Genomic DNA, 26,144 nt, shown 5'->3' on the forward strand with positions numbered 1-26,144 from the left:
GGGGCTGGATTTCACACCTTCGGAGGTGAAGAACCAGAGGGGAAAAGTCTGAGGGTCTGGTAGTTACGAACTCACAGTGGATGAATTTAGGGAGACCTGGCACTCAAAGGGCTGTTGCGGTCACCCTGCAAGGAGTAACTAGGCTGGTGAAAGCCAGGACTTTATGCTTGTGGGTAGGCTGCTAGTATCAGGGCTCTGAACCAAAGCAGCACAGCATAGATCAGATAAGGTAACAAGGCAGGAAGTGACCAAACCTCTTACTGGTCTAGGTGATCCCTAAAACTTTACAACTGGCTCCTACCAGCTTTTCCTTTTCTTGGGAAAACTAGAAAGAAGATTCAAATTATTAAATTGTGCTAGCACTTGAAATTAAATTAAATTCTGTTAGTTCCTGAGAGGGTTAAAATCTGGATAGATTTAATTTAAACACCTTATTTAATCACATATTTAAATAAAGAAACCAAACCGACCCATCAGGAGGAAATCTTGGACTAGACTGTATGTTTTGAAGAAGAAAACCAACTGCACGTTCTGTATACTTTTTCTCTATTTCTATGAATATGTATAGTCTATTTAATGAATTAACCAAAATCAAAACTGAGTTCACTTTTTAATTTTGCACACCATGTAACATGTATAGTGTTCACTGACTAGTGTTAAACAAAATGTATTTTGTATATAGTTAATGCAAAAAGATGAAGTCAATATTCAAAGTCAGTAACAGAATGTGATTAAACTTATAAATCACAATAGCGTTTATCACACCAACTGATTTGTTCAGTGTTTCTCCCACTACAATACCCAACAACGCACAAAGCATGCCAGAAATGTTGCACTGTGTTCTATTTAAGGCATTGGACAGGTCACCAAATATAAGTGCAACATAGAGTCCTAGACTCAGATCTTGAACTAAAGAGGTTCTTTTCCTGCCACCTTTAAATAAATGTAATGATTGACAGTAGGAAATCTTTTGATCTTTAAAAGGGTTGCAGTAAAGCACTTAGCTATTAGTAAATCTAGAACTGATAACCACAGAGCTTTTAATATCTTGTAATAGTTTGTTTCTGTATTTCCCACACTGCATTTTCATGGTATCTTCCTTTTCAGCAAATGTTGCCGCAAGGACTTTAAGTCAAGAATTGTTCTGGACTGAACAAATATAAAAAAGTTCTAAAAAATGAACCAGCAACTGCAGGATATGTAACAAAATTCCTCACTGTAGTAGAAACCATAGTGAGTAGTTTCTGCTTGCTGTATTTTGTATTCTTTGTTTCAATTAATTGTATTTTCAATTTAAATTTTAAAATAATTTCTATCATTTACCTTTTATCCGCAGGTATCAGAGCACATTATAAACCACCAATGTGAGTACACTTCATTGAAGATGATTTCAGAGCCAATTTTATTATTGAAGTTAATAGGAATATTCATGTGAATAAAGTTTATACTGCCTAATGCTTGTAGGATCAGGGCCTTATAGTTTCAATATTTCTGTTTTGTCTACAGAAGTTTTGGAAAATTCAAATAAAATACCCTCCCAGTAGTGGCATTTTCTTTTAAAACCCAGCATTATAATTTAATTCACTGTAAATTTTAATCTAAAATTTCAATAGCATAAATTTTCAAATTAGTTTTACAAAGCAAGCCTCAACCTGATTTAAATCAATGATTTTTTTTAAATCAAATTTTTTTAAATTTCAAAATCAGGAGGCTACAATACACAGAGCAAAAAAATAAATGGGTAGCAACCGGACTTTTCATGAAAACAAAGCAATTCTCTTGGGAATTATTGCAATACATAGAATTCAAGCTGTCTCTAAGATACACTGCACCTTGTTTAAGAAACAGACATCACTATATTGTCTGTACTTTTGAAAGTAGTTTAAATGAAATCACCAAATGATTTATCATAGCTTCTTTTACAATTTGCTTTGGTAGAAGTTGTGAGTAGGGTATGAAAATGGTCAACATGCCTGCCTACCAAAGAAAATAAGACCCCCCAAATGCATACTGGGACAAATTCTGCACTCAGTTATGAGTGTGCAACTCCCCTGATAGAGTGGCTTGTGAACAGAGCAAATCTGCCCATGGTGTTTAGACATGCATTTCCATGCATTCCACAACGTATTCTCAGCACTCTAGGACCTTGTTGGTTAAAGAAGGGATGTTCTAACAAGGGTTATTGCATTGCCTTTAAATGCAGATCATTGAAAATAAAATTAGCAAAATTAAACATAGCCCAAACCAATTCTTTTTCCTTAAAACTCTCAAAACTTTTGCAGTAGGCAAAAACCAAAACCAAATAGCTACTTGACTGTGTCCAGTTAGTTAAAGAATATAAAACAACAACTAACCTTAGCTCCAGGAAGTACTTCATGTTGCTTTAATGTAAGGCTCAACTTCATTTTACCAATCAGCCTACTAATCTGCACAGGGTCAGAGGGAGCAACTTCTGGCAAGTTTCTGGTTAACTGTGGATGTGGCTCATACACAATTTTTGGGTTCCAGCTAGGGGAAAGCTTTGGTTCCGCTGCCTTTAAAATGCAAGGGGAAAAAGAGGCAATTAGCAAGCATCCTAGTATGTGTCACAAAGTATACATATACAAGTCTGATAAATCTATACTACGTGTAAATGAAAAACAGTTTCACATAAGTGCAAATCTGACATCTGTATTAACAAACATATTTACTAGCAAATTTTAAATAAACAGGTATCAAAAAGCATTCAGAATCTTGAAGCGTCAGGAAATGATGGAATTTTTCTTCAAATAGTAAATTATGGAGAGATGCCAGACTCTCTACAAAGATTAAGGTTACAGTGAGATTCAAGTACTGCATTTTTAGTCTTCTATAATTTTGCTCTTCAGACCTTACCATCTCCACTCTTACATAATATAAGTGTTTGACAAAGGAATTTATAAATTTTTTGCCCAAATTCAACAAGGGTCGCTGGGCTCAGTAGTTTGAGAACCACTTATGTAAATGAGCTAAGAGTGCAATGAGCTACCTAAATATTGTTCCAAGAAGAGGTTCAATTCCTTTATTAAGTATTAGGCTTATATGTATATTACAATACAATATATTTTATCCTTCATCAACTCTACATATTTATATGATTTATTTATTTTTACCAACTGTGTAGCTGAACACACTGGAGAGGACTTTGCTGATGCTGGAAACTCATCCCAGAAGAGAGAGACACCTGAGAGCTGAAGTAACTTGTGAGCAAAAGCTGTGGGCTGATGTACATTAATTCCAGAGCATTCATCAGCAGTTTCATCACAGTACATAGTTCTGGGAGACAAAAGCAAGGAAATAAGCACGGTAGGGATGGCATGCACACTTTTACCTTCTACTGTGCTATTTAGCCTACAGTTCATGTTTATATATGCTTTCTCAACATAGATTATTTACAAGGACATTGACTGATGTGAAAGGAGAAACCACCACTTTCTGCGAATGGGTGGAAATCTTGAGGTTCTTGCAGGACACTATTAATAGCAATTGTGCTATACGTTTGAAGTCAATGTGCCCTAATATGAGATCCTACTATTTACTGTTTAATCTTATCTCAAAGTGAAGAAGTTTGCCCTATATTACTGTTTTTGTTTGTTTACATTAAGACATCTATAACTGTGTTCTAGTCTCATGACTAAAGTATGGTTTTAGAGTGGATACATCTACAACATATGTATTTTATATACTCTTAAAGCACTACTTGGATGGAACACTTTCCTTTATGTCAGTCATCTTTGTTTAATAAATTAACAGAACTTAAATTATGCATAGGACATGCCCAAAATTAACCCTTCTAAATTTCTGAAATGAAATTTTATCTATTAAAATATTACTGAATTGTATAAATAGAAGAACAGTAGAAATTTTAAAAGATATAATTTACAATGGGAACACACACATAATTTTATCTTAACTAAAATAACTCAAATAGTACCACTCTGTTATAACACTTGAATTAGATGTTCTCTCTTCAAAAAGTTTGTTTAAGGGTAGCTTTTAACGTACAGGGGATTTTTTAAAGGGGGGGAAGGTGGAGGGGTTCAGATAGACTTGTTTACTGACCGGTTCTCTCTTGAACTGAACTCAGCAACTGCAACAATTATTTTTATTTATTTATTTAAGAACAAACAATATTTCATCCACATTTTTGTGTATGTAAAAACATTATTTTGTAGTGATCTTAATACAGTAAGATACTTTTGTTTTCATCATGGCACCAACTAAAATGAGCTTATTAGCCAAATGAGCTAAATGAATACCTTAAGAACATCTACAGTTCACAAGTTTCAATTATTTATAAAATTTGCTTTACACCATATGTGGGTACTTCTAGCAGATTATGCAAAAGCTGGATTTCTACTGATCTGGTACAGTAATGCTTTTGCAGGATTAAGGCTTCTTTCCTAAATATAGAATTGTGAGGTCAGGTTTTCAAAAGTGCTCAGCATCCACAACTGGGGCCAGATTTTCTAAAGGGTTAAGCTCCAATTCAGTCACCTACATGGAGTGGCCTGATTTAATAATGGGAGCTGTTGGGTGTTGACCATTTAAGAAAAATCTAGTCCCTCATTTACGGCATGTCTACACAGAAAAAACAAACAAACAAACAAACAACTCTGCAGCAGCAAGTCTCCAAGCCCAGGTCAACTGATTCAGGTTCACGGTGCTCATACTGCAGTGTTAAAAATAGCAGTGTAGACATTTGGGCTTGGGCTGAAGCCTGGGTTCTGAGACACTTCCCCCTCGCTGGGTTTCAGAACGCAAGCTCCAACCCAAGCCCGAAATCTACAATGCTATTTTTAACCCTGCAGCACAAGCCTGAATCAGTTGACCCTGGCTCGGACTCTTGCTGCCACTGGTCTTTTTTTGCTATGGCGATGTACCCTCTTGTCATCAAAATGGGAGCCGTTCAATGTTGCCATCTGTTGAAAATCTGGCACTCTTCTGACAATTATAGAGTAAGTAACCCTGCTAAGAATTGGGTGGAAACATTTTACTAGAAAATTCACTTAAGGCATCAAAAGTCAATAGCATGGATGACTTGGACTTCAGGGCTATACTGTGGGAGGGGATGTGTGCCTGTGTGTAAATCTGTGCATATAAAGACAAGAAAAAAATGTTTATTTTAAGCAACACTTACTTCTCAATTCGGATTTCAAGTGCAGACCCACTTTTAGAATTTTCCAGCACATGTTCGATTCTCAAAACAGTATCTAAAAAGGTAACTTTCACTCTTCTTAGAACTGACGTGAGGAAACCAGAAGACAATACAGTTACATCATGACCATTTAAAATCACTGAGACACACTGATGACTTAATATATGAATAAAAAGATCAATTCTTCTTTGTTGATTAAAAGCTAATATTTATTTCATTGTTAGAATTATGAATAGCATCTAATACAATATCACAATTCCAAATGAGAACCTAGTTTTCTATCAGTAAGTCTTAGCTTCTTCCAGTTGGACATTCAAAAAAATGTAAAGCAATCTGAAGAAAACCCACTTCAAAATTTCAAAACTGCATCCAATGCCTTGTTATGCTAAAAACATGAACTGTACAGAAGACTGTTCTACCAGGTTTTTTCTCCTAGGGCTATTAACACCAATGCTGATCCAACTGTCATATGATGTGCTAAACCAGCACTGCCAGAAACAAGACATTCTGCCAGTCAGCCCTGTCAATGAAAGGAATTATCCAAATTTATACTGGTATGAATGAGAGAATTTGGCTCTAATGAAGAGTTGAATCAGCACACTGCAGAAACAGTTCTTTGGGTTTTTTTTACTACTGTGGTTTTATTTCCCTGCTCTTCTCTCCTGTTTTAACTGGTAGAAGATAGAGTCACTGATAAAAAGTTGAGAGAGAAGAGAAGCTGTTGCAAGTGAGCTCTCATTTTGTAATATTATGGCACGGTGTAGGCTAACACAATGTAACTTAAGATGTTAATTCACAAGGTGCATAGTAGAGTCATACCTGTTTCAATAGTTTCTGCAAACTTCTCAAGCCCTTCAAAAGGTTGAGACCCTTCTCCCTGTTCATCTGTCAGTTTTTGGCTAAGACATTCTTTTGCAAGTTGCATACTAGTGGTCATAAAACTTGACCAATACATAGGCTCTGAACCAGATGCTGTAGAATAAGATAAAAGTCTTAAATATATTTGGCCATAAATGTAAAACCAACAAAACCAAAGCAAACAAATGATTTGTTTGGTATATCTAGACAAAGGTATGGTCTACACACAAGCTGCACCAGTTTAACTAAAAGTCTGATTTTAAACCATTACTTAAACTGGTACAAACCCCTGCATGGACACACTCAAATCAATTTAAAATTGGCTTCTTTCTTTTTAGCTTCTGTTGGTAAGTTTATAGGTACAAGATAAATCAGTATAACCAGTTTTAAACCAGTGCAAGTGGGGCCACAGAAGGGTTGGCACTGATTTAACTAAATCAGTTTTTTAAACAGATTTTTAATTACACTGGTGTGACTTCTGTAGGCAAGACTAGGCATAGACAAGGCCTAAGAAAAAATGCTGTTCTTTAAATGGAGTTAGCTTCCTTGAGGTAGCTGTAATTGAAGATGACTTCCGGGTATTAAGGAGGAGCACCAATTATTAGTTAGATTGTGGTAGCAACAAAAATGTACTAGACACTGTCCAAATCTACAGGAAGTCCATCTCTACCTTGAGGCAGCTAACAAGATTTGAAACATCACTCAACACCTCAATCCTCATCCAGCCTAGGATTTAAGGTGTGATTTTAGCACATTAGCACATGCTGAGGGCACTGTGTCTGGCCTAGCTAGACTTTTAAAACATGCTATTAGCATGTATTAGCTAAACTGGTCAAGTTAAACACTAAGGGGGAGCCTAGAATTTGACTTGACCAGTTTAGCATGTGTTAAAAGCAACGTGTCTCATCTACACTAGATTTTTAAAATGTGCTAACATCACATCTTTAAATCCTAGTCTAGACAAGGCCTTAGACGCTATTTGACATCTTTACAATCATGTTTGTTGATAGAGGTCAACCCTAGGATGCCAGATAACACAATTGACGGTCATCTCTAACAGCTAACTTGATAACAGTCTGACGTTTGCTCGTATTAAAAGTAAACAAGGCACATCAATTAATTTGAGGTAAAAGTTCCACTGTAGACAAGCCCAACTGAAGCTAACACTACAGTAGATACTAAACTGCATCCATGATAGGACCTCAGTGGTGTTTCAGATGGGATTAACTACCTCAAGGTAGCTAGGTCTGTTTTAAAAAATCCCTACACCATGTATTAATCTTGTGGCTGTAGCTGCTTGGTGACAATATTTCTTTCCTACATGCTCCAATTTTAAACAATTTGTGACAGCAAAGGACAACCACACATCCATGCAAAAAAATAAAATAAAGCTCATTGACAATCGGGGAAAGGAAAAGCATGACCAGTGAAAAACTCCTTCCTGAACCCCACAAAAACAGTGATCCTAGCTAGTACAAAGCAATAATTAATAATGTATTTTTTCACATACTTATTCATAATATTAGACTCCAGCACCAAAGTGAAGGCCATTCCTCCTATTTATTACTACCTATTATTACCATTCTTTGTAAGATAATATCTTCTTAGATGGACATTAGCAAGTAAAATTAGCCTAAGATTTAAGTTTTATTACAATAAATTAGAATGAAACATAGAACAACAAAAATATACATGATTTTAAAAGAAACCTATTCAAATAGGACTTTCAAAGAGACAAAAAATGTTCTTATGCCTTTTGTCACTTCTTTATGGTGTCTAAAAGCAGCATAAAAGCATTTCTCTTATCTTTCCATTATTCAAAATTCAGATCCTGAGCAGTCTAAAGGACACTGTGGTCTGTTCTATACTATAAAAATTAAAACAGTTTAAGCCGGTAGGATGTTTGTATAAAAATATGTATCCACAAACAAAAACGCCCCAAATAGTCCATACATGGTTAATAATGCATTAGAACAGACCACGTCTCAGCCTAACCAGTTTCATCTGAACTAGGTTAGTGCCAGTGTGGACACAGACAAGCTGGATGGTTCTACCAGTCCCTCCAACACTGTTCCGAAGAAGACTTCTGTGTACTAGGGGAATGGGTCTCAACCAGGGGCATGCAGGGAGTACATCAACTCATCTAGATATTTGCTTAGTTTTACAATAGGCTACATAAAAAGCACTAGCGAAGTCAGTACAAACTAAAATTTGTATAAAATCTATATACTATACACTGAAATGTAAATACAATATTTATATTCCAATTGATTTATTTTATAATTATATGGTAAAAATTAGAAAGTAAGCAATTTTTCAGTAATAGTGTGCTGTGACACTTTTGCATTTTTATGTCTGATTTTGTAAGCAAGTAGCTTTTAAATGAGTTGAAACTTGGGGATACACAAGACAAATCAGACTTCTGAAATGGGTATAGTAGTCTGGAAAGCTGAGAGCCACTGTACTAGGGAACAGTACCAAAGGGATTCTCTACGTGAATACTTAGTTCACAGCAAGCTGGGGTGTAAATCTATCCCGCACTAGGCTACCATGAATTAGTCCACGCAGACCCTGTTGCCAAGTACTAAAAGCTCCCTAGTGCACTTTGATCCACTCCCATTTCAAAGCAGGACAGATCAAAGCACACTAGGGAACCTTTAGTGCATAGCACCAGGGTCCCACATGGACAGCGAGCATGTAGCAGCCTAGAGTGGAGTAGATTTACATCCAGCCACCAAAATGTGCTTGTGATGCTGGCAGGCCAGATGCCAGGCATTAGCTAAGAACTGACAACCCTGGGGAAACCAGAACAAGTCACCTGTACATTAGTTTTGCTCAAAACAGGTATTAGTCTTATCAGAATGTATTTTGTGTGTTTAGACACTATGAAATACTCATAAGTTGCTACATGCATTAATCTTACTTGCAACGTTTGTATTCCATGCTATAAGAAAATAAAATAAAAAAAAATAAAAAATAAATAAAATAGAAGACCAGGGTTGGAAGGGACCTCAGAAGGTCATCTAGTCCAACCCCCTGCTCAAAGCAGGCACAATTCCCAATTTTTTTTTTTCCCCCAGATCCCTAAATGGCCCCCTCAGGGATTGAACTCACAACCCTGGGTTTAGCAGGCCAATGCTCAAACCACTGAGCTATTTCCCTGCCCCCCCCCCTCGCCCAATATGTACGTTTTGCTTTATAACTTTGAAAATGCTTGCTCTGAACTTGTAAACTCAGGCATGAGAATTGTCCAGCTGTCTCCTGGGTCCACTCTGAAAGACACTTAGATTTGGCAGATCACTACAACTCTGTCACTCTTAGGGTTTAGATGTTAACTCATTTGTGTGTATATGTTTGCTCACTTTATTCTGTAAATGATTCATTTCCATTTCTTAGTTAATAAACCTTGAGAGTTTATTACAGGATTGGCTACAGGCTGTGTCTTTGGTGTAAAATCTAGGGTACCAACTGATCCAGGTAGGTGACTGGTATCATGGGACAGGAATCAACCTGAATGTGGTGTGATTTTTGGTGTAAGTGACCATTTACCCATTTATTAAGTCCAGTTTGCGGGGGGAGGGGAGATAGACTGGGGAGTGTAAGGGGCCTGTCTGTGACTCCATGGTAAGACTGTTATAGATATCCAGGAGTTCACATTTGTTACTGACTTGGTGAAATTTAATTATAGATGACAGTTTGGAGTGTCTGCCCTGTTTTTCACAGTCTGCCCTGAGGTAGGCACTCTAGACAGCATGACAGCGCTTTTCTGCAAAGAGTAGGAAAGAACCCTGCAGCAGGATGGCTCACCCCTTTAAGGGTTGGAGACCAGGGGGCAGCCAACCCTAGTTACTAAGGAGGCACATGGGGATCAGCTGATTTCCTCAAAGAGCAGCAAGAAGCTGTAGAGAAGGGATTCTCAGGGAGACCAAAGGTGGAGTACAGAAGCTGCTGGGAGCAAGTAGACTCCAGTAGAGAAAGTTGGGGAGTGAGACTACAGGCAAGAAAGGCCAGGGAGTGACCTGATAAGGGGTAACAAATGGAATTGCAAACTTTATTTTGAATGTTTGCTACATTAAACCAGAACCCAGGAAGGGGTGAAAATGGATACAAGGGTTTGTGAATTACTGAAGCCCCATGAAGGGGGAAACTGAGGTGGGAGTGGGGAACCCACTTGCAGGGCCACCCAGAGGCCACAAGAGGACATATGTGAAGCAGCCACCCAATGACAAACCCACAAGAAACAGTATCATCATCTCTCCCCATAATAAGTCCATGCCATTGCACCATCCTCCAGCCATGAGCAGTAATCAGTTCCCAACCAGTCAAGTTCAGTATCTACTCAAACTGGCCAGTAGGAGCTACTGTATAATAGATAATTAATAAAACACTCTCTTCTATCCACTATTTAAAGGGCTACCTATACAATACAGCTTGTCCAGATAGCACAAATGAAGCAAAATACAAACTTGTGGTCCTCACACGGCAGCATGCCACATTATGGGTAGACCAGTCCCAATTAAGGTCTCTAGAGAATTTTCCTATGAGTCAAAAATAAGCAGAAGCAAAAATGAAGAAGATTTAGATTTGCTTTTATAAAAAAGAAAAATATGGGAACATGGCTGTTTGACTATAAAATGTTAGGTACAAAACGGACACTTATGAGGAAACATTTCTTTATTAATGTCTAAAATTACATCTATGTAAATGCGGAAGCAAAGACACAGAACTTCAAAATATTATAGACTTAAATTAACTAAACCGCTGACCTATTGAAGAACACTTGATAATTATTATATTCTCTTTTTCTAAGATACATATTTTAAACAAATAGTGCCTAGGCACAATTTTTTATCTTGTACGTGTAATATTATAAAAAAAAAACAACAACAAAAAAACCACTGGTTGAAGCAAAACTGCCAGTATAATCTCAAACATTTGAACATTGTAAAGAATACTCCTAATTTATCAATGTAAAAGCCAAATAAGATAATGCAGTAAACCTACCAAGACGAGGCCTTGGCCTGAAGACCATCTCTAATCCTTTCACTTCTAGTGCACAGTTATCCTGTAGCAATGACCCCCAGGGAACAGACAGAGAAATGGACTGGATAAACCCTTCAGTGACTTCCAGAGGTGCATCTGCTGATTCCAGAATCTCATTAAGACACTAAAAGGAGAGAATCCAAAATTACGCTCATATTAACAGAATCAAAACATTTAAGATATGTTAAAAGAAATTAATGTATTTTAAAAACTGGAAGTTATCCTCTACTTTGGTTCTGTCAATGATGCATGCTAATTAAGCACTAAACTTTTAATCGAATACAATTCCTGCTGTGGTTTTTCTTATGATCTATACTACTGAACTGTTCTGTATGTTCCATATGTTCCTAACAGAAATATTATAGTACTGCAGCTTAAAATGTTACCACAAAAAGAAAAAATAATTACAGCTATAGGAAAGGCCAGCATAGTAAATGGATAAAAACAGTTTGTTCATTGTGACCAGAAGCTTTGATTAGGACACAAGCCAAATAACTAAATTTGATGTAATGCTCATTCCATACTTGTCTGACTGTGATAACTGAGCCAAAAAGATTTATTTCTATTGTACTGCATGCTGTATTGACTGCTTGTTAGTTCTAAATATATGAAAAAGTTATTCCCAGTAATGTTCAAAACTAGTATTTTTTTTCCAGTATTCAAAATTCAAACTACCACTATTTTTTAAATGTAAAAATCAGAACAGACTTGACTTGCTGGTGTTCTACAAAAACAGTACTATTCATAGACCCTTCATATTTAATACACCAGTCCTCATACTAAAATTGGTTTCTGATGAATGGAAGTAAGGGGCTCACACTATCATGTTGCCTTAAGTTCCAGACTCACAGGAAGGTGAACTGGATGATTCCTTTGGAGAGATAGCTAATAAAAAAGGAGACCTCAGCTCTGAAAGCCTATTCAGTTCTAGAAAACATCCCAGAGAAAACCTGTTATTGCTCTTTGTAGCTTTCATCCATTCTATACAAATTCCAACCATTTTTTTCCAATGCTACATTTCTTTGCATTAAAAGATCACTTATTTTTAAAAGAAAACCCCTTTAATTTATGCTCATTTAAGTTTTTCATGTTTATATATTGTTAAATAAGATCCAAATTAAGCTTTTTTTAAATATACAGTTTTTAAATTCTCCATCATAACTATAAAGTGGGTCCATAACTGATTGAAGGACTGAATTCAGAGTAGTTATCCATGGTTCGCTGTCAAACTGGAAGGATGTATCTGTCCCAGATCAGGTACTTTTCAACATATTCATTAATGACTTGGGTAATGGAATGGAGAGTATGCTTATAAAATTTGCAGATGATACCAAGCTGGGAGGAGTTAAAAGCACTTTGCAGATACGATTAACGTTAAAAATAAACTTGACATATTGAAGAATTGGTCTGAAATTACCAAGATGAAATTTAACAAACACAAGTGCAAAGTGTGCAAAGGAAGAAGGGAAATCAACTGCACAGATGCAAAATGGTGAATTGGCAAGGAAGTAGTACTGCTGAAAAGAATGTGGAGGTTATAGTGGATCACAAATGAGCCAACAACGTGATGCAATTGCGAAAAAGGCTAATATCATTCTGGGATGTATTAATAGGAGTGTCAGATGTGTGACATGGGAGGTAATCAGCCTCAGCTAGAGAGCCCAAAACGGAACACAGTACCATGCTTTAAGAAATATGTGGACAAACTGGAGAGAGTCTAGAGAAGAGCAATAAAAATTATAAAAGGCTTAGGAAATATGACCTATGAAGAAAGGTTAAAAAAGCTGGGCAGGTTTAGTCTTGAGAAAAGAAGACTGAGGGGGGGACATGATAACAGTTGTTAAATATGTTAAGGGTTGTTATAAAGCAGACAGGGATCAATTGTTCTCCACGTCCACTGAAAGTAGGACAAGAAGTATTCAGTGGTTAGATATTAGGAAAAACTTTCTAACTGTAAGGATAGTTAAGTACTGGAATAGGCTTCCAAGGGAGGTTGTGGAATCCCCATCATTGGAAGTTTTTAAGAACAAATTAGACAAATACCTGCCACAGATGGTCTAGGTATATCCGTCTTGCCTCAGCATGGGGAGCAGGACTATATGACCTATCAAGGTCCCTTTCAGCCCTACATTTTATGTTTCTATGTTTTATTAAACAAGCATAATATTCTAAAGACCACATATAATTTAACCATAATATAGGTTGTTTCATCATTTTATAAAATGCCTATATGTATGTATTTATCAAGCGTGACAATTTTCTAATAATAAAGTGAAAAGTGCTGGCATCCTATTGCCAACAAAGACTAACCAATGGGAAGGAATATTTACATCTTAAATATACACTCACTAATTTCACACATGAGTATATCTTCAAAACACATGTACACCAGTAAAAATGCTGTATGTCAATCTTGTTCACTAACACTTCCAATCAGTGTCTGGAGGTCAGTACACAAAGAATCATGATTCATAAAACATTCTCAGGCCTTGATCCTGCAAACAGTTATGGATATGAGAATTTTTTGTCGTGTGAGTTCAACATAAATGGACTACTCATGTGCCTGAAGTTGGGCCTTGCACATATGAAAAAATTGCAAGTTTAATTTAAATCACTTTTTAAACCCAGGCTGCCAGTTCCCTACTCTGTCTATACTTTTTGCCTTCAATCGTTTTTTTTTCTCGTTGGTCCTACTTACATTCTTAAGAATTTTTGATGTGCTTTACTATTTTAGTGTCTGATACAGCATCGATTAAGAGTAATGTAAAGAGTCTCACTGACTTTAACAAGAGTTGAATCAGACCCTGAAACAGTTTTGGAAAGAAACAATTTGATTTATCATATGTATACGACGATTACCATTCAACGCAGTTAAACCTGTTTCTAAAATAAAAGATAATGCAGTAACTGTAGTTATCAATCAACAGTGTGAAATGTTTCACGTAGCAGAAGTATGAGCAAAAAAATTAGTGTACATTGGAAAAACTTGTTGCTACCACAAAAATGAGGTATAAATTCAAACTGTGGTATTTCACATGTATCTGAGCTACATGTATGGACAATTATATATATGAATATTAATAAAATCTAGCATATCAAAACAAATTTTGAATAAGTCTGGCCTCAGATCTCTTTTTACAAACTACATATAGGGAAACAGAAAGTAAAATTTATTGTGATTATTCTTTCCAACTATTTTAAGCAAACTATAAGAAAAAATACAAGTGTATGTTTATTACAGTTAAATGGCATTAATAAAAGATAAAGATCTGTTTAGCGAATAAATGATTAAAAAGTATTTAAAATAAAATTGTAAAACTCCACGTATCTACACCAACTGCTGGCTTGATCCTACATCACTGAGGAATTTCCACTGGAGTCAATGAGAATTCAGGACATGGAAAGGCTTTGCAGGGTTAACTCCAGAAGCAGCAGTGAAATCAATCATTAAGCATATTTATATATTCAATCACAAATATTGTGGGCTAAATTCTGACTTTCATTAGACAATGCAACCCTCCTCAGGTCAAAGGGGTTGCACAAGTACAGTGGAGGTCAGAACATGTCCCTCTGTATACGGTAAACACCAAGACAATGGTGTATATATTATGTATACTTTAAAATATTTTAAAAAATTAAATGAAACCAGTCGATGAAGAACAAAGTTCAAAAACAGAACAAAAATGAGAAAATAATTAAGGTTAAAACTACAGCCTCCTTGAGGACATGTAGACAGCAAGTTTAAAGTGACTTGAAAAAAAAAGCAGCTATAGCACTTTTGCAACACCTGTTTTTGTAATCTTTCTGTCATGAATGAGAGAGCCATATCTAAAAAGCACTAGCCACTCACTAATTTATAGGCCAGAAAACACTGCCCAGCAAAGAAAAAAAAAAGTTTCTCCAAACTGGAAAATGAACATTATATGCACATTTTACTAACTTTCTTTAATACACCAAGCACTTTACATAAATTGCAAGGGTTCATAATGTTTATTTTTCAAGTCTAGTGTAACTAGCAAAGGCTGTTTTAATATCCACTAGAGGGCACTGAAATCTTATTCAGACATTAAGTCTGCACACCTACTACACAAAAACAGCTGTCCCACAGGACCAAATGAAGAAATTAATATTTTGCATTTACAAAGTGTCTTTTATCTAGGGCATCTCAGAAGTCCTTTACGTAAAACACAACACTCCTACTATAATACCTATTTTACAGAATTAGATCCCAAGTTTGCAAACATTAACATCCATGCTTAACTTTACTATTAACAAAGTTTAGTGGCAGTTTATTAGTAGTAAAGTTAAGCACACATGTTTACAGAATTAAGGGCTTAAACAAACAAACAAACAAACAAACCAAGGCCTACAACCCAGATTTCACATAAACGCATTCTGGAATGATGGCACCACTTTGGACCCCATGAGACTGACCCATGGCCTTCTTCACTGGTGAAGGGCAGTTAAGAGTTCTGGGGCCACATATTTACCAACTTCAAAAACTCCCTGAAAGAGAGAAGTTTAGGACCTTTGCAACAACAACAACAACAAAAAAGGCATATTCAGATCTGTAATATGACACAATATACCACCCAATGTCTAATTTCCCATTCCTCAGCGAAGTGATTGAATAGCTTGCAAAGCATCAACTCCAAGAACAACTGACCTCTACCACTATTTTGGAACCTGCTCAGCTGGAGTTTATACCAGAATATGGTACAGAAGCAATTTATGTTTTGTTGGTGGTTGGACAGTCTGTTCATAGCCATGGACAGCTAGCAAACTGCCATATTCATGCTACTAGGCCACCCTGGTATTTCATATTGTCAGCCACAATATATTAGTGACTTGCCTTACAGACCATTCAGAGTTATGTGGAGTTACATTAATTAAGATGGCTCCTGATTTACCTCAGACTAGACCTAGATAGTTCTGACTGGCAAGTTCCCATGCCTTCCAAACTCTCACCTATGGCATTCCACAGTCCTTTACCCTCTCCCCCACCTAACTCAATGTTTGTATAAACACATATTAAAAGATTGAGACTATGCTAATACCATCCAGAGTTACATCTCCATCATAAAAAGTGCAAAAATGACTAACTACCTAGCCTAGTGTCTCAAAGAAATCAACACAAAGATGAAGACCAGCTGACTAAATCCTAACACAGACAAAACAAGTGATGCTATTGAAAAGAAGGTGTTGTGAAAAGAGGAAGGTGTTGTGAAGAACAAACTGACATCCTATCAGTCAAGCCACATATAGTCAAAACGATGCTCAGCCTTAAAATCCTCACTGATAATGGAGACCCAAATGTCAACAACTCCTAGAAATACCTCCTTCTTCTGACAGCTGGCCAAGAGACTGCCAAATATTAATAGATACAGACCCAGCCATAAAGATGCATGTTGTTGTGACTGCTAGGCTGGATTACTGTAACACTATATCTGGGAATGAATATGCAAGGCCTGAAAAAAATCAATTTTGTTCAGAATGTGGCATTCCATGGGCTAAGCAACACCAGCAGAGCAAGATCCTCCCACTCCCACTGCTTCTGTTGTTGACTACCAACCGAATACCGGGTCCATTTCTAAGCCAGGGAACTATTTATTAAAGCTCTGAGTGCTCTGGGTTTGAGCTATCACTTCCCTCTCCCCTACCAGGTCCTTTCATGACAGCAGAGCTTCCTCTATTCAAGACAGTGGAGCTGTCCATAAAGCCAGGACAGAGTTGGAGATGGAGCATTTTTAGCAATAAGCCCACTGAAGAATGGACCTCCCTTTCGAAGAGCTGATTGACCAGCTATCTTGCCATCTTGAGGCCAGGCTCAAGATCAGTCTCTTTGCCTTTGCTTTCAAACAACATTTTTAAAAGCACCCAAACCCCACTCAGTGTTACTGCACATGGGCAGGGCAGGAAAACCAACTGCACCAAACTATCTATTTATTTTTTGGCAAGGTACTCAGACACCATGGCGACAAGTACAATTCCCTAGATAAAATATTAGAGTTGACTTTATTTTTTAAGGCAAAAAAGGTGATTTAAAAATAAAACAGGTGGCACCCGAGGGAGGGGAGGGGCCTGGGGCTGATCCCTCAGGAGCAGCAGGGTAGTGGGGACTGCACCTCTCTTACCCATTTATCCAGAGGGACCTGCGCCAGAGAGCCGGTACCCTGGTACAGATCCAGGCTGAGCTGCTCCAGACTGAGCTTCTCCTGCAGGAAGTGGCCCAGGTACCTCTGCAGCAGGTACCTGCAGGCCCTTTTCTTGATGGACTCTGAGAAAGGCCAAGGCATGGTGGCGGGTCGGGGACGGGAGGGGGTCACTAGGCTGGAGCTGCTGGGCTGGAAGGGGGAGGGCTAATCGGCTGGGGCGACGGGGGGCGGGGAGCTGCCGGGCTCGAGTCAGCTCTGCTAGGGAAAGAGCTCCCTGCGGTCCCCCGTCCCCCGACTCGCACCCCGTGGGGCCGGACCCCGCACCCTCAGGGGAAGAAGGCAATGACAGGTAGCTCCATCCTCACTGAGCCGCCGCCGCCGCCATCTTCTCAGCGCCCCGGGATGCGAGGGGGCGGCTGGTGATTTCGGGGCTCCACCGCGGTAGCGCGCGCGCACTGCCGCCTGGCTTCGGTCCCTTCAGGGGACCTGCAGCCACCTCCTACGTGCCTCTACCCTCACCGGAACCGAGCGACAGTGACGCCAAGGTGACGTTTCAGCGGAAGTGAAGTCACAGAGCGGGGGCGGAAGTGAAGGGGCGGGCATGAGGCGGAAGTCGGAGTGGGTGGCAGGCCAGCCACAAAGCTCCTTTTCGGCGGCTGTAGAAGACGGACGAGAGGTGCGTCTGTGGCGGACAGGTGAAGGGTCTCGGCCTGTGGCAGCGGGGGGCAGTAGAAGAGGCGGCAGCTGGAGGGCCCGTCCCGTCCCGCCGCTGTGTTAAGGGGTTTTCCCCCCCGTATCAAACCCAGGGTGGCACTAACGAGGCTTCGCTGCCCGATTCTCCTGCGCGCTGTGCGGCTGTCACCGCGGTGGCTGCGCTGCAGGCCCTTCTCCAGGGAGCGGCGGGGCTGCCTGCTGCGAGCTGCTCTTCCGGCCCCTTCTTGCCTCTGCCTGTAGCCCCAGGGAGTTGCCGGGGGAGCGGGGTCGTTCTCGAGCGTGAGGCGCCTTGCTGCACGGGGCGTGCACGGGAGGTCACCAGCCCTCTCGGCTGTGGGTGTGTTACGGGGCTGTGGGAGCACCCTGCCCCGAGGACAGAGTGGGGCTTGCAAAGGGGGTTTGCGTTGCCTTTCATCTTGCATGACTTGCATCTTGGGACGAACGCAGAAAACGTGTCCCAGTGTTCAGCCTTTTTGTTTCAGAGTAGCAGCCGTGTTAGTCTGTAACGGCAAAAAGAACAGGAGGACTTGTGGCACCTTAGAGCCTAACATTTATTTGAGTATAAGCTTTCGTGAACTACAACTGTCAACACATGCTACTGACCTTTGTATTAACAAACAGATACAGAGAGAGGCTGAACGAATTGACTTTCTTTACAGGCAAACAGCCAGTTTTACTAACTAGCTCCTTTAAATATTAGTGACCCTTCACTTTCACTCCAAGAGTTTGAGCTTTCATTTGAGTCCTCTCTCTTCCCCTTCCTGCTCCTGCTGATGCAGACATCAATTCTTGACTCATTGGGGACCAGCAGATAAGTTGTTTAGGACAGACTCATAACTGCTTGTGTATTAAGAACACTGCATACTGTGCTTATAAAATATAGATGTGTGCATTATCAGTTACTTCAATACCATAGTCACAGAATTGTGAGTTTGTTATGCTGAAACATTGTGGTTAATACCTTGTCTTTCAAGATTCTCCAATTAAAAAAAAATCCTGGTTGACCTGCTAGTAGCCCTACAGGGCCCATATTCCTCCCTTGGTTTTGCAGGACATTGAATGTGTCTTAAAATAGTTCTTTCTGTTGGAAAAAAAATCTGTTTTATATCATTGATTTTTGCATAATAATTTGTGGCCATATAAAATTGAATATGGTGTTTCCATCCACAGAATGGAGACTGATTACAATCCCATGGAGTTGTCCAGTAACACAGGGTTTGAAGAAGATCCTGAATATAAGGACATTGAAGGAACAGATGTGAAGGATATGAGACTAGAGGCGGAAGCTGTTGTGAATGATGTTCTGTTTGCTGTCAGCAATATGTTTGTCTCAAAAAACCTTCCATGTGCAGAGGCTGTGGCATATATTAATGTGGAGACAAGGGAAAGAAACAGATATTGCCTGGAGCTCACAGAAGCAGGACTTAGGGTAACCCGTTTATCCTTTTATAAAGCTTATTTGTTTACAATAAATATTAATTGAAAGGTGTCTAGTAAAAGTTTTCAGTTGTCATCAAAGCAGCATAGGCTCTTTTCTTTATTGAATACATTTGAGACTCTTTTTTCATATTTCAAAATTCAGCGTTTAAGGGAACTACTATTATGCCATTTCAATTAAATCCAAAAGGGGAAGATTTTACACACTTGTCTTGCCAAAGCGCATCTTACATGAATGGAAAAATGTTAAGTTAGAACTGATGCAATGACCACTATTTCAAGTAAAGCTCTGTATGTTGTAACAGTGATTATGCCCTGCATAACTGGGGTATGGTATACAATATTTTTCTCTGCATGGTTTTATCTTGATTCTATGTTTCACTAACATGGGCTGAAAGCAGTAACTGGTGCTAAAGTTAGGCATTAGATAAAGATGATAACTTCTTAAAAAATAAATTTCTGACCAGTTGACACAACCCTGGAACCTAAGAGCTGAGGCTTGTGGTATCCTTGACATGTGCTATTGTGCCTCATTTTACTTTCAAAACTGAAGTGTTTAAGCCCCATAATAATCCATTAACTCTTAGCTAAAGTAGAGGGTACGTTTTAGCACCCTGTTTAAAGAAGTGAGGTAATGCCCATCCTCATGTTTTCTCCAATGCTTTTAGTTTAATAACCCAACAGTTAACCTAGATTATGAAAAGCAGGCATTTATCAGAAACATCTACAGAATGATAAAGATGGAAGTAGATAACTGAAATGTTTGGTGTTACAGGTGACTTTTTTACTGTAAAAAGAAAAGGAGTACTTGGGGCACCTTAGAGACTAACCAATTTATTTGAGCATAAGCTTTCGTGAGCTTCACGAAATAAATAAATAAATTGGTTAGTCTCTAAGGTGCCCCAAGTACTCCTTTTCTTTTTGCGAATACAGACTAACATGTCTGCTACTCTGAAACCTTTTTCACTGTAGTTCTTCAATCTTCTAGTCCACAGTTGTCTGAGAAAAGTGCACAACAATTGCAGCAGGCGTAAGAAAAAGTAGATGATATTGTGCCCACATCAGACTGCATTTTATAGAACAGACTACTGTAATCTTAATGAGAAACACTAATTATTGATTTCTATGTATGCATCTCCCATTCACACTATTTAAATTGCTTGTGCGGTGAAGTGAACTTCCAGCCAAATTCAAAAGTAAGCCTCTGTATATTTAGTGTCTTTGGTGGTCTCAATTTTTGTGAGAACAGAATATTGGAAACTCCTTTAGAGGATGAATTGTTACTTAACGTCTTGAGTAGGGAAGAGGAAGTATAGGCTTTATTGAACCAACTTCTCTTGGTAAAAGACAAGCCTTCGAGCTTACACAGAGCTTTTCTCTTTTTCAGAGCTTGTCTACACTTGAAGTGCTAGAGTGGCACTGCTGTGCCGCTATAGGCCTTCAAGTGTAGACACCATCTGTGGTGATGGGAGGGGTTCTTCCATCAGCTTAAGTGATCCACCTCTCTCGGAGAGGTTGTAATTAAGTTGACGGAAGGATTCTTCTGTCAACCTAGTACTTTCTACATCCGGGGTTAGGTCAGCTTAACTACATTGCTCAGGGGGTGTGGATTTTTCTCACCCCCTGAGCGACAGAAATGTGTCAACCTAACTTTTTAGTGTAGACCAGGCCTGAGTGTCAGTTAAATACACTTCACCTTGAATGATCTCCTACGTGTTAACTATTTATGTCGGATGGTCTGTTCCATGTTGTAGTTAGCTGTGACACTAAGTGCCTTTCAAGACCTGAAGAGGAGCTTTGTGTAAGCTCAAAAGCTTGTCTTTCACCAACAAAAGATGATATTTCACCCACCTTGTCTCTGGTATCCTGGGACCAACATGGTTACAACACTACAAACAAAGTATAGTATTGGTTTGTTGGGTCTGGCAATCCTTCATTCAGTGCACTAATGTGACTAATTTTGTGGGGGTTTTTTTATGGTTCCTATGACTAAATGACTAACTGCAAAAAAATTAACCATGGGTCTCTTTGCAACAGGTGGTGGGTTATGCTTTTGACCAGGCTGATGATGGCTTACAAACGGCGTATCATGAGACTGTCTACTCTTTATTGGACTCCCTTAGCCCAGCATATCGTGAAGCTTTTGGAAATGCACTACTACAGAGACTAGAAGCTTTAAAAAGGGATGGGCAGTCGTGATTCAGTCTGCAGTAACAAGCACATGTTGGGGAATGGTTAATAATAGTGGGAATTCTTAGTATGAGTTACTGAGATTTTCCTTTCGGATCTAGCCAGAAACGTATATCAAGCTTCATTTCTTGCCTGAACATCTAAGTTCCTTACAATAGAACTGACTTGTAAAATATGAATGTTGCTATGGATCTGCTTTGTCCACAAGGCTACTTTAAGCTATTTTGGTGGACTGTAGAAGTAGTACCTTTTTTGTTAAACTCTGCTGTAGATCATCAGTTGACAGTGACTTGCTTTCTACAGCATTTGAAGAAATTTGATCTCTTTCCAAAGCAATATGATCTAATATCTTATTCTAAGAAATATCTTAATTGGTACTGTGCAAATCTTGAATGCCATGTATGAAAGTAGTAATACTTTCTTAATGTCTATCTGTAAATTTTAACTCTGCTCCTTAAAACCAAATTTTAACTACTTGCTCTAGCTAAATTAATGGGAATTACTTTATTCCACTTAGAGGATATCTATTTCAGCTCAATTTTTTTGTAAGCAAACCTGAAAACTCTCTGCTTCATTCACAAGGTATGAACCTCACAATATCATACATCATTTGAACATTGCTTACTCTGAGTTTGCCTGTGCTTAAAATACTGCAGCCATGCCGCTGTAGCTGTGCCACTGTAGCACTTCAGAATCTCCTGTTGGAAATCCACCTCCCCAGGAGGTGATAGCTAAGCTGCCAGAAGAATTCTTCCATTGATCTAGCGGTCTACTCGGGGATTTTGGTCAGCTTAAGTGCACTACTCAGGGGTGAGGACTTTTTTATAGCCCTGACCGATGTAGTTAAACTGACCTGATTTCTAGTTTAGACCAGACCTTGGTGTCCTTGTTGAGTTAAAAGCAATGTTCAGTATTATTCAGTGTACCCTTGTTGGCGGCAACCACCAACCCGTAAACAAAAGATAACTGTTGGCATATGAATGTATCCTCTAAATTTGCAAATGATATAAGCACAGAAGAAAACAAGGAAGAACAGGTGACATTTTTTTTCTTAAATTTAGACCATACTAATAACTTTGGGAGGGGGTGGAAGACATTTTAGCCTGTTTACTATTCTAAACGTTTGTTTACATGATGTACAGAATATACTCAAGTATTTTTGCTTCAGTCTTTACTTTTTACAGTGCAGTGCTTAGGTATTCCTGTAAGGCTGCCCTCTTCTCCCTCAATTGTACAGTGTCCTGTCCTAAAGAACAGTAAGTATATAATGTCAATGCAGTGTATTGGTTTGAAACCTAAGGCTGTATGAAACATTCAGAGATTGATATTGAATTGGGAGACAGTTGCATATTTTCTATTTTATAAAAAAAATACAAAGATCTTTATAAACTTATTGTGCTACTGTAAGTTTTTGAATGTGTGGAAGAGATTTGGGTGTATGAATGGAAGAGACTTTGTGAAAAGTATTCAGTTGGTTTAAAGCACCAGTACTATTGAACTAGCATTCTATGATTATATGATCACTGTTTTGCACACTTGGACTATTCAATATCTATGCATCCTTGTTTATGTAATTCTGCCTTTATTTGTCTGTTTCATGCTAGAAAAAAAGTAAATGTGAATCCAAAGAGAGGGCTAGATTATCAGCTTTTGTAAATAAACATGCTCCACTGACTTCAACAGAACTAGACTGATTGACACCAGCTGAGGATCAGTCACATTAATTTGAGGGACCAGTTAACAAGTTGAGCATTTATTATAGTTTTGTGGCAATGATGCTGTAATTCTGACTGAGAAGGGACCTACAGTCAGAGCTTCTGTTTTCAAGTGTAATGTTTGTTTTATTATCTTAGTAGGTTGAAACAACTCATGTTAATATATAATTTTGTTAAAAGTATTTTCATGCTCTAAGAAAATGGTTCCTTTTTTTTTTTTTTTTTGCAGTTTTGTGGCATGTGCTTTAATCCTCTATGAGGAAAATGTACTTTGCCAAGTTTATATCTTAATATCTACCCCTGTAACAACGCACCTGTTTATTTCAATGACTAGACACTTGAATAAATGCACAAACTTATGTATGATCCGCTTTTTATTCTCCTCCCCCAAAATTGAAAATGTATACCTATATCTTTCTAAACGTGCAAGTCTCAGACACACAAGTCAAGTAAACACATGGTAGCTTAAACAATACCTTTTGGCTGTAGTGTATAAATATATAAGAGCATTTAAAATTGATCTGCATTACTATTCAACATGCCAATGTAAAAAAGGGGTGGAGATCAAGTACTTAAACATTGGTGAACAACTTCAAGGATAGTATTACATTATAGTAACTCTTCACTTAATTTGAGTATGCCTATGGCTGACAAGGAATATTTTTATAGCTTTACAACAGAAATTGAGAAGCCTTTACCAGAAGGCATAAACTTGTTGGAAGGCTGTGTAAGCCGCAGATCTCACCTACTTCATAGAATCATAGAATATCAGGGTTGGAAGGGACCCCAGAAGGTCATCTAGTCCAACCCCCTGCTCGAAGCAGGACCAATTCCCAGTTAAATCATCCCAGCCAGGGCTTTGTCAAGCCTGACCTTAAAAACCTCTAAGGAAGGAGATTCTACCACCTCCCTAGGTAACGCATTCCAGTGTTTCACCACCCTCTTAGTGAAAAAGTTTTTCCTAATATCCAATCTAAACCTCCCCCACTGCAACTTGAGACCATTACTCCTCGTTCTGTCATCTGCTACCATTGAGAACAGTCTAGAGCCATCCTCTTTGGAACCCCCTTTCAGGTAGTTGAAAGCAGCTATCAAATCCCCCCTCATTCTTCTCTTCTGCAGGCTAAACAATCCCAGTTCCCTCAGCCTCTCCTCATAAGTCATGTGTTCCAGACCCCTAATCATTTTTGTTGCCCTTCGCTGGACTCTCTCCAATTTATCCACATCCTTCTTGTAGTGTGGGGCCTAAAACTGGACACAGTACTCCAGATGAGGCCTCACTTCCCTAGGAAATAATTGACTACACTATAACTTGAAAATGAAAAGGGATTCTAGTCATGCACATAGTTGGGTTAGTATGCTTGTAATATGTGGGAATACTCTTAAATAGTTATACTAGAAAATGCTGCTGTGTGAAAAGGCTCAGTTGAAATGCTAATTAACAGTAGACCTTTTAGTACAACTCCGTACTTGTTTGCTTTATATACCTATCTGAATCCTTGATCCTGTGCTGCTGGGCATCTGATAAAGCCATAGATCTGTGAACGGATATACCTTCCATAAGGATGAGAATGGATAGGCTTTCAATTAAATAAAAGTGGGAATGGACAGCAAAACACAACCTTGGACATTATGAAAAGTCTCAAAGATTAGCACGGTTTAATCACTTTGAGACTATCTTATTAAGAGATTATAAACAGCTGCCTGCTCTAAGGATGTCTGTCAGTACTGAGGTCAACTCCATTCTTCAAAATGTTACCAAAGATTTTGTGCCATGCTGAAGAATGTGCTATGTACTTAGAGCTCTGAATTGTGGATATATCGGGACGAGAGCCCACTCCAGTTCGGAGTAGTATTGGAATGCAAATGTAAAATAGGATAAGAGGAGTTCATCTTTGTATAAAGAATGATGCTGTTGTTTATCTGCTATTGCTGATTATGCAGTACATATAAGAAGTGATAATCTAAAAGTTATTATGCATACCTCAAGTCTGTCTTTCAGCTAGTAGCTTGCATATTACAATTTTAAAAATACAAAATGCTCTTTTAAACACTATTTCTCAAACTTCAGTTGCAAACACCTAATAAGGTCAATGGAAGTTGTATCTAAAGCTCATATACTTAACAGTGCAGTCAGTTGTTTGATACAGTACACAAATAACATTTTTGCTAAGCAAACAAACTGCAAAAAGGTCAGATGCTGTTCTCATTGTAAAACTGCATTATATTAAAAAGTACCAGAGTTGGTGCTGAACTTTTTAGAGGCAGAGATCCTTCTAAAAAAATTGCTGCCTCTATAGCAACTTTTTCCTATAAATTGAGGACTGCTCAGTTGTAATGGGGGAAACCTAGGTCAGCCATTGTCGCATTCCCCTTCAGTACCTAGCCTGAGCTAAGAAAGCTAGTGATCCAACTAATGGACTAAACTGGGTGATGAATCCTAGTCATGTGCCACCTGAGGCACGCACAGATGCTAAGAAGAAGTTGGAAGTGACAAAGGAAGAGAGAGACCTTGATATACTGGTTGCTCACAGGAGGACTATGAGTTGCAGCTGTGAAAAAGGCTAATGCAGTCTTAGGATGCAGTAGGTGAGGTATTCCCAGTAGAGATAGGGAAGTGACAGTACCCTTACACAAGGCAGGGATGAGATCTCTGGAATACTGTGCAATTCTGGTCTCTAATGTTTCAGAAAGATTAATTCAAACTGGAACAGGTACAGAGAAGGGCTACTGCGATGATTTTAGGAATGGAAAACCTACCTTATGAAAGGAGACTCAAAGAGCCCAACCAAAAGAAGGTTGAGGGGAGAGATGATTTGCAAAGACAGTAAGCTTGAAACATGGGATTAATTAACC

At 38.6% G+C, this 26,144-nt stretch overlaps 2 protein-coding genes across 6 annotated transcripts in view; one reads left to right on the forward strand and one right to left on the reverse strand.

The window, feature by feature from the left end:
• ATG2B (autophagy related 2B) overlaps positions 1–17,777 on the reverse strand; it is a 79,804-nt gene extending 62,027 nt beyond the window's left edge. For all 4 annotated transcript variants that reach the window (XM_073349593.1, XM_073349592.1, XM_073349594.1 and 1 more), the window contains exons 1-6: positions 17,212–17,777; positions 11,039–11,201; positions 5,996–6,148; positions 5,159–5,261; positions 3,132–3,294; positions 2,355–2,534 (exon numbers count right to left, since the gene is read on the reverse strand). In XM_073349593.1, coding sequence (XP_073205694.1) covers positions 2,355–2,534; positions 3,132–3,294; positions 5,159–5,261; positions 5,996–6,148; positions 11,039–11,201; positions 17,212–17,373 — 924 coding nt within the window. In that variant the 5' untranslated portion in view covers positions 17,374–17,777. The remainder of the gene's footprint in view (positions 1–2,354; positions 2,535–3,131; positions 3,295–5,158; positions 5,262–5,995; positions 6,149–11,038; positions 11,202–17,211) is intronic.
• An 11-nt stretch (positions 17,778–17,788) lies between these two features.
• On the forward strand, positions 17,789–23,647 carry GSKIP (GSK3B interacting protein). 2 transcript variants are annotated; one of them, XM_073349597.1, is made up of 3 exons: positions 17,789–17,927; positions 19,117–19,375; positions 21,421–23,647. In XM_073349597.1, the coding sequence occupies exons 2-3, from the start codon at positions 19,118–19,120 to the stop codon at positions 21,580–21,582; spliced, it is 420 nt and encodes a 139-aa protein (XP_073205698.1). In that variant the 5' UTR covers positions 17,789–17,927; position 19,117; the 3' UTR covers positions 21,583–23,647. The 2 variants fall into 2 exon arrangements, with proteins under 2 accessions (XP_073205698.1, XP_073205696.1); XM_073349595.1 differs by having other exon boundaries at positions 17,789–17,908.
• The last annotated feature ends 2,497 nt before the right edge of the window (positions 23,648–26,144 follow it).

Source organism: Lepidochelys kempii, chromosome 6 (genome assembly GCF_965140265.1).
Source record: "Lepidochelys kempii isolate rLepKem1 chromosome 6, rLepKem1.hap2, whole genome shotgun sequence".
Classification (NCBI taxonomy): Eukaryota; Metazoa; Chordata; order Testudines; family Cheloniidae; genus Lepidochelys; species Lepidochelys kempii.